This window comes from Phocoena sinus, chromosome 3 (genome assembly GCF_008692025.1).
Source record: "Phocoena sinus isolate mPhoSin1 chromosome 3, mPhoSin1.pri, whole genome shotgun sequence".
NCBI classification, from domain to species: domain Eukaryota; kingdom Metazoa; phylum Chordata; class Mammalia; order Artiodactyla; family Phocoenidae; genus Phocoena; species Phocoena sinus.
Window position 1 is genome coordinate 15,586,174 of NC_045765.1, and position 9,020 is coordinate 15,595,193.

Sequence of the window (9,020 nt, forward strand, 5' to 3'; positions counted from 1 at the left end):
AACAAACTACCACAAGCTGAGGTGGGGAAGGGGTGCTAAAACAACAGAAATATTTTTCCTCCCAGTTCTGCAGGCCAGAGGTCAAGGTGTGGGCAGGGCTGTGCTCCCTCTGGAAGAGGCAGAAAGGGGAGGATCCTTCCTGCTTCTTCCAGCTCCTGGCACTCCAGGTGCCCCTTGGCTTGTGGCCACTTCACCCCAATCTCTTCCTCTGTAGTCATATGGCCATCTCCTTGTATCTCTGTGTCTTTTCCTCTTCTGTCCCTTGTAAGAATAGTTGTCGTTGAATTTAGGGCTCATCCTAATCCAGGATGACCTTCTCATCTCAAGAGCCTTGATTTAATTACACCTGCAAAGACTTTTTCCAAATAAGGTCACAGTTGCCAGCTCCAGGCCTTAGGATGTGGACATATCTATTTTTTGGGGGGGAGGGGGGGAAACAACCTTCAGCCCACTACAGGTGGGATCCAGGACTAGGGTGGTAGCAGCTGACATAGACAGATCTGTCTTCCTGATGTTGACCAACTTGGTCTCCATGTGAGCAACCATGGAAAAGAACAAATGAAAGGCAGATCTGTTAGTGTATTTAGTTTACCTGAGTCGCTGGAGAATGGCAGGACCATCTACCTAACTGGGGAATGATGGGGAGGTGGTAGTGTGGGGCGGGTGTCAGGCTCAGAGTGCAGTCCAGCCATAACGAGTGGGTGGAAATCCCCAGCAGGAGCATTAAACCTGGCACTCTGGGAAGACATCTGCCATCGATGATGTTTGGGCATCACTGAAGCCCATCTCATCCATGACCTGGATGAGACTGTGAGAAAGAGGAAGGCTCTGGTCAAACCACAGAACCTGTGGTGGATGGCAACATGGCCAATTGCCACTCCTAGCATTGAGAGTGGAGGCTACCGGTCCACACATAGGGTCCAGTGGGCCTTGTGATTCGCTGAATCCCAGTTTGGGGCCTGAGTGCAGTGTGCAGGCCAAGCCTCAGGGGTCCTGAGCACTTTCTGTCTTCTTGGGACTGTGTAAGGAAGCTTGAATTAGCCATGGGGAGAGATGGTGAGAAGAACCAAAGTGTTCAGATATGCGAGAGAGGCTGCCAGACCAGCACCTTCCCAACGACCCCCCCCTTCAATGACCCATGACTGATCGACCAACTGACCCCCCAGCTAGCCCCAAATGCCTATGAGCCAGCCTTCAGCATGTTCACTACCTACCAGCTTTCTTGGGGGTCCAGCTCAAACTGCTGACCTACAGGCCCTCTAGGACATTTGGGGTTGATCTGCCATCCTGTAGGAGAGAACAGGAAGGACATGACCCAAAGAGGGCTGCAGGTGACTGGGAGTGAGCTGAAGACAAGGCAGCGGGAGATAGAGGTGGCCTGGAGGCCCACCGGCAGTGCTCACAGGAGGGGCTGCTGTGTCCAAAGTTGAGAGGGAGGTGAGAAGCACTGGGACCTGGTGTCCCCAGAGACCTGTGCAGGAGGCAGTAGCACTGAGCTGACCAGGAGGTGGGAGGGAGGGGAATGGACAGAGAAACGGATGAAGTTTTAGAGCTTTTGCTGGGCATGCGTTGGAGAAAATCAAAGCCTTCAGGAAGTTTTGTGAGCAATGCATGGAAACAAGACCCTGGCTGGGGGTAGGGGAGTGGGGGGGCACTAGGCAGATTCTGATGACCAGGGCTGGGGCAGTCTTGTAACAGGGTGACACAGCGGGAGAAGAGCTCACTCAGTTCAGCCCAGATCCAATGGCACTGGGAGCCGGGTGACCCAGTTCTCCAAGTTCTAATCCAGGGTCTGGGGGAGCACAGAAACTCAGAGAGGGGGCAGGAGTCCATTTGCTTTTTCACTTGGGAGATTCTTGAATATGTTGGTGAACATATGGGAACTGAGACAGTAGGGAGGAGAGACTAGATGTGCAGTAGGGGCTGGTTGCAGGCCACGCCCAGGAGAGAGGTGCCGTGGGCTATTTGACTTGGGCCAGGCTAAGCTGAGAATTCCCGAAACTGAGGACACTTTATCTGCAGTGGGCATGGATGTTTCTGAGGCTTCCCAGCCTGCATTCTTCCTCTGGGATCTCCCACCTCCTTTCTTCAACCTTCATAGGGACATGGGGAGAATGACCAAGATAATTCTGGTGAAGGGAATGTGTGACATGTGGCAGTGGGCTGGAGAAAGGGCTTGAAGTTCCATCGAGGCAGGCAGACGGAAAGGCTGTGGCCACCCAAAGGGACACCATGCCCCTCTTCCCACATGGTCTCTAAGGGATGCTGCCGTGCAGCCAGGCCAGCCCCTGTCCATCCCACACCCCACCTACTGGATAGAATTGATGGAGACACCCAGTCTCCTCCTCTTCTTTTTAGTGCATATCCATGTATTAGTTTCACATTTCTTTTTAAATCAAGGTGAAATTCACACAAACATAAACCATTCTAAAGTGAGCAATTCAGTGACATTTAGTACATTCACAATCACCTCTTTCTAGCTCTGAAACATTTTCATCACCCCAAAAGTGAACACTCTGTATTCCTCCCTCTACCCCCTAGCCACTGGCAACCACTATCTACTTTCTGTCTCTATGGATTTGCCTGTTACGGATGTTTCATATAAATGGGATCACGCAATATGTGACTTTTGGTGTCTGGCTTCTTTAACTTAGCACAGTGTTTTTTGAGGCTCATCCATGTTGTACGTGCCATTCATTTTTTATGGCTGAACAGTATTCCACTGTATGGATAGACCACATTTTTGTTTATGCATTCATCTGTTATGGAAATTTGGGCTATTTCCACCTTTGCGATGTTACAAATAATGCTGCTCTGGATGTGACGTGGGTGCATGGGTATCTGAGTCCTTGTGTGTATCTGGGGGTGGAATTGCTGGGCCATGTGGTGCTTTCTTCTTTAAGCATGAGTCTGATGAGCTTTCTCTACCAAGGCAGGCAGCTCTGCATACTTTATGTTTCGGAACCTGATAACCCTGAGAGATGATCAGATTTTAGACCAGAGCTACCCAACAGAACTTTCTGTAATGATGGAGACCTTCTATATCTGTTTTGTCCAATGTGGTAGCCACTAGCCATGTGTGGCTAGGGTGACTGAGAAACTGCACCTTTGTATTTAATTTTAATTAACTGAAAATTAAATAGGCCCTGTGGCTGTATTAGCTCAGCCTTAGAAGTGACAAAAGAAGGACTGACTACCCCTTAGAGCACCTCCCACCTCACGCTTTTAAAATTTTATTTATTTATTTATTGGCTGCATTGGGTCTTCCTTGCTGCTCGCGGGCTTTTTCTAGTTGCAGTGAGCAGGGGCTGCTCTTCATTGCGGTGTGCAGGCAGGCTCAGTAGTTGTAGCGCACGGGCTTAGTTGTCCCGCGGCACGTGGGACGTTCCCGGACCTGGGCTTGAACCCGTGTTCCCTGCCTTGGCAGGCGGATTCTTAACCACCGTGCCGCCAGGGAGGTCCTCATGCCTCCATCTTAACACTCCGCTTTAGGAATTGAAAATCTGGAGCTCCATGATGATACTTGGAAAACCCAAGCTCCCTGCTCCTGAGAAACTTTTCTTTCTTAAATACCGCGGAAGGGGTTGAAGATACACAATGACCTACATGAATATCAACGCAAAAATCAAACTTAAGCTAGAATTGAAGGCTGTCACTGGAAACATAATGTATACCTCTCCAGAAGGCTCTATGATCTCTTCCATAATTCCTTGCAATTTGTTTCACTGAAATGGGTCCCACTGGGTAATGTGGGTCCTGCTATCTCTACCTACACTGCAGGGGAGTTTGGTGTTTTCTCCATCCACACTGACAGTTCCTATCAAGTTTTGGTGCGAATAGTCTCATAGGGCTAGGATATTTTCTAAAGACTAGCAGATATGTGGTTAGCTCCAGATAATGTCTAGGGAGCCCTGGTTTGAGTACATCTAATTTTAGTAAGATAACTATCTATTGTATAATATTCCCAAATTATTTTACTGGCCTGTATTTATTGTTATAATAAAAAAATTAATGGAATCACTAAGGATAATGACAGCAGGAATAGACATTTACTGAGCTCTTATACTGTGCTAGAGATTTTTAAACAAGGGGATTAGTACAGATGAACTCATTTAATCCCTTCACCCCATGAAGTAGGTGCCATTAACATTCTCATTTCTCGGTTGATTTTGCAGGAGCATCTCTGGGACACTACAACCCCTATTTATAACAGAATGTGGAATTCAGGAAGTCATCTTCTGAAATATCCACATATATATTACTTAATCTGGTCCTAACAATGTTCACTTTAAATTTACTATATTCACAAACGTAATTTTCCTCATCAAACTCAAGGTACAAATTATTTCATTGACTTTAGCGATCAGTTTAAGGGGATCTCTGATTAACGTTTGACCAACCCAAATTTAACAATTGAAATTCTTTTAAATGATTATTCTATTTACCATGAGATTTCCTTTAAAAACTTACACCTACTTTCGAAATATAATTTGACATTTTCAAATGCTGACAAACCCTTCCCAAGACCTTAGAATTCCCAGTACGTTATACAATTCTGATCGCATGTTCTCTAAAAAACTAAGTCATGCACTCATACATTTTAAAATGGAAATCATGTTTACCTATCAGAACCTCAAATGGTAAAGTTTCTTTCAAGGTTAAACACTTTCAATACCAGATCAATCTACCAGATTTTCCCTGGGATAAAACAACTACGTATTTGGTGTCTAAATCTCAGAGTGATGACACTTTCCGGAACCAAAGTAGCTTGTCACCAGTAATAACAAAGACACCTTCAGGATCAGTGGGATTGAAACCCCATGAACTTGATGGTGGCAAAACTCAAAACGGCCGCGTGTCAGACGGCATTCCCCGCACAAAATTAACACTGAGCCCACTGTGCGCCTAGGCGCACCCAAATCATGCCTCGGGGTCGGTTTCCCGCGAGCCCTGCCTTGCGCAGATTCCCACAGGAAAGCGCTCAAAAGGACACAGCCCTAGACCAGTGCGGCTCTTTTCTAGAAGATATGGGTGGCTCTGAAAAGAGCCTTTGGTGTCACGGGGCCCCCGGGGCGCACAGCCGTTTCCGGCCCGCCTCCGCGGCCTCACTTGCCCTTGGCCTTGTGGTGGCTCTCCGTCTTCTTGGGCAGCAACACGGCCTGGATGTTGGGCAGGACGCCGCCCTGCGCGATGGTCACGCGGCCCAACAGCTTGTTGAGCTCTTCGTCGTTGCGGATAGCCAACTGCAGGTGGCGCGGGATAATGCGAGTCTTCTTGTTGTCGCGCGCCGCGTTACCCGCCAGCTCCAGGATCTCAGCCGTCAGGTACTCCAGCACGGCTGCTAGATACACAGGCGCACCAGCACCCACACGCTCAGAGTAGTTACCTTTCCGGAGCAGCCGGTGCACTCGGCCGACAGGAAACTGCAGGCCCGCGCGCGACGAGCGCGACTTCGCTTTCGCGCGCGCCTTGCCTCCCTGTTTGCCTCGGCCGGACATCTCCCAATCAGGCGCGGGGAAAGAAGAAAGCCGAGAAACAGAACCCCAGGCAACGAAGCCGTAATACTCAGGGAGTCCTTATATATGGTCTTGAGGTAGTGGAGCCGGAGCCTCCCAATTGGGTAGCGATAGTGGCCAATCAGAAAAGGAAACCTCCATCCCCTAATTTGCATGCGCCTTTTCCAGTGATGACGTTGCGCTGAGCTTGATCCTATCAGAAACTAGAAGCTCTTGATTCCTCATTTGAATACAGGACGTATAAGTTGAGTTGCTGGAGGTGTATCGGTTTTTCTGTTTGGAAGGATCTGCCGTAATGCCTGATCCGTCCAAATCAGCTCCGGCACCCAAGAAGGGTTCTAAGAAGGCCGTCACGAAGGCGCAGAAAAAGGATGGCAAAAAGCGAAAGCGCAGTCGGAAGGAGAGTTATTCCATCTACGTGTACAAGGTGTTAAAGCAGGTGCACCCGGACACCGGTATTTCTTCCAAGGCTATGGGTATCATGAACTCGTTCGTCAACGACATCTTCGAGCGTATTGCTAGCGAGGCCTCTCGTTTGGCGCACTACAACAAGCGGTCTACCATCACGTCCCGGGAAGTGCAGACGGCCGTGCGCCTGCTGTTGCCCGGTGAGCTAGCCAAACACGCCGTGTCCGAAGGTACCAAAGCCGTCACGAAGTATACCAGCTCCAAGTGAGGCACGCCCCGGTTCCCGGGAACCCAAAGGCTCTTTTCAGAGCCACCCACAAGATCGATAAAGGGTTTCGAACACGTGAAGGGTTATGTAAACGCATCCGATGTGTGCTCCTTAGCGGTTCTTTGGTTACTGGGAGGACGTTCTCGTTCTCCCCGCTCCCTGTAGACGTGTGTGCGCGTGTGTATGGGAGCGGAATGGGAGAATATCTGCTTTTTACGGAGATCGGGTATGGAATGGCGACCCCAAATAACAATGTGGGAGGCATTCAGAAATTGGGTGTCCACCCTCGCCTTCGCTCAAGGTTATTGACGCTTCACTAAACAAAGTAGGAGCCCTGAACTCAAGTGTCCTTAGTGTGTGGAGAGTGCCATTCCCGGGGCTTGCGGGCATGGACTCCATGTCTAGTTTTTTGTGTTTGTGTGGTGTGAGCCTGTGGGTGAGGAACGCAGGTCACCTGCCCCCAGTGGGACCTCGTGCCAGTCTCTCCACCTCCGTGTCCCCGATGGGTGAACCCGAAGGACGCACTTGGTGAGGCCCTGGGGGTTGTCGCGCAGCTCTGGCGGTGGCACCTGGCGCTGCATCCCTGCCTAAACCAGACACCTTTATCCTAAGGCAATGAACCTTTCCGGGAGGATGTTTGCATGTCTGCATCCTTCAACCGCAGGATGTTTGACAACGGAAAGAAAAACGGAAGCGTGGTGGAACGCAGCGCTCCTTGCGCAGGAGCCGGATGTAAAAAGCCGACCCCTGCTGCAGGTAGCTTTAAGGGGGGTAGGGGAGTGGGGAGGAGGGCAATTTAAGAGGAAAAATAACGTTTTTTGAAGCAAATGTAGTTTTCCCACTTAAGCCACGTTATTTTCTGTGACGCACTAGTGACGCAGAACTTTCCCTATTCTCTGATTTCATGGCATTCATTTGGAAAGTGTCATCTTAGTTCAAGGGAAAGCGCTTTGGCATGAAGAGTCTTCACTCTGAAGAAGACATCGCCTACCTTTTTTCTTGCCTTGTTTTTTCTCATTTGTAAGAAGGAGATTTCAAATAATCACTTCCTTGAGTCGTTTTGAGAATTCGATTGAAAAGTCGTGTCATCATCTCAGGCAAGGAACAGACGTTCAGTTAAAGGCTAATAATCATGTGTTTTGTGAATCATCTCCAAAGGAAGCGGGTTGCATGCCTGGTCCGGCTGGGCGGGCGGAGCTGGGGAGGAAACGTCGCCACCCCCACCGAGTGTCTTCAGCCTCGGCTGCTGGAAGCCCATCGCCCCCCCCCCCCCCACCCCGCCGCCCCATTCCTTTTCCTACGTGGGTCCACTCTAAAGGAATTTCTAAAACCTCACACATTTTAAAGTTGGCGTCCAAAACATTTTATGGCTAGTTCAAATAGTTGCAAGGATGCAAATCCCAAGGTAGGACGTTTTACAAAACAAAATGGTCTCACATCAATCTTTTAAAGGTATCTATTGAAACAGCAATTCGATACCATAACCATAGCAACTCATAAAATACACTATTAAATTACTTAACACTGCGCGATTTTAGATAATTTTTTCACCTTGAACTCATATCTTCATTCAACTTCTGCCTCAGAATTTCATCCTAATGTAAGGTGTATATATATATATATATATATATATATATATATATATATATAATTTTTTTGTGGTACGCGGGCCCCTCACTGCTGTGGCCTCTCCCGTTGCGGAGCACAGGCTCCGGACGCGCAGGCCCAGCGGCCATGGCTCACAGGCCTAGCCGCTCCGCGGCATGTGGGATCCTCCCGGACCGGGGCACGAACCCGTGTCCCCTGCATCGGCAGGCGGACTCCCAACCACTGTGCCACCAGAGAAGCCGAAGATATATTTTTTTTACACTGTTTTATCTGTCTCCTTTCTCTACAAAAAAGGATATTGAAATTTTAAAATACTTGTAGGTGACCAGAAGTCAGTGTTTAAAAATCATCTGGACAGTACACAATTGTTTAAACATAAATAAGTTTTGATAGGTATATGTAAAACCGGAAATAAAACTTAAGTGACACCTGCCTCATTTAAAGAGATGGATAGTGGTCCCGCCCTCCCTCCCTCCCTCCCCCTCTCCCTCCCCCTCCTTTCCTTTCTGCCTCAAGTAGTTTGTGCATCCATGGGCATATATAGTATTATTATGGTTACAATGATAGCAGTGTGAAGCATCATTTCTTTTCCTTTGTTCTCTTTTATAGATACGAGCTCTGAAACAGTATTAAAAAAAATACATACCTCGAAGTGGGAATTTTGTCAGAGCAGTTTAACTCATTTCTTTGCCTTCCTAGTTGTAATACAGAAATTAAACAGTGGGGCTTCCCTGGTGACGTACGTAGTGGTTGGGAATCCGCCTGCCGGTGCCGGGGACCAGGGTTCGGGCCCTGGTCCGGGAGGATCCCACATGCCGCGGAGCAACTCAGCCCGTGCACCATAACTACTGAGACTGTGCTCTAGAGCCCATGAACCACAACTACTGAAGCCCACGTGACAGCTGCTGAAGCCCGCACCTGGAGCCCGCGCTCCACAACTGGAGGGGACACCGCAGGGTGAGAGGCCCGTGCACCTCAGCGAGGAGTGGCACCCCGCTCACCACAACAGGAGGGAGCCTGCATGCAGCAGCGAAGACCCAACACAGCCAAAGAATAAATAAGTAAATAGATAAGTAAAATAAATCTATTAAAAAAAGTTAAACAGCGATCTGTCATCAACAAGTCCACACCTTTAATTTTCTCGGTAGGTATCTGATTCATATTATAAACTGCAAAATTCAGTCCTCCACTTTGAAATGGGGACCTGCTGATCCAAGCCC

The 9,020-nt window shown here is 48.7% G+C and overlaps 2 protein-coding genes across 2 annotated transcripts; one reads left to right on the forward strand and one right to left on the reverse strand.

Moving 5' to 3' along the window:
* Positions 1 to 1,811: 1,811 nt before the first annotated feature.
* LOC116750423 (histone H2A type 3) lies at positions 1,812 to 5,546 on the reverse strand. The gene has a single exon (XM_032625067.1). It carries the CDS (start codon positions 5,496 to 5,498, stop codon positions 5,106 to 5,108), a length of 393 nt encoding a protein of 130 aa, XP_032480958.1. The 5' UTR covers positions 5,499 to 5,546; the 3' UTR covers positions 1,812 to 5,105.
* A 233-nt stretch (positions 5,547 to 5,779) lies between these two features.
* On the forward strand, positions 5,780 to 8,510 carry LOC116751315 (histone H2B type 3-B). The gene is made up of 2 exons (XM_032627057.1): positions 5,780 to 6,948; positions 8,410 to 8,510. The coding sequence occupies exon 1, from the start codon at positions 5,812 to 5,814 to the stop codon at positions 6,190 to 6,192; it is 381 nt and encodes a 126-aa protein (XP_032482948.1). The 5' UTR covers positions 5,780 to 5,811; the 3' UTR covers positions 6,193 to 6,948; positions 8,410 to 8,510.
* The last annotated feature ends 510 nt before the right edge of the window (positions 8,511 to 9,020 follow it).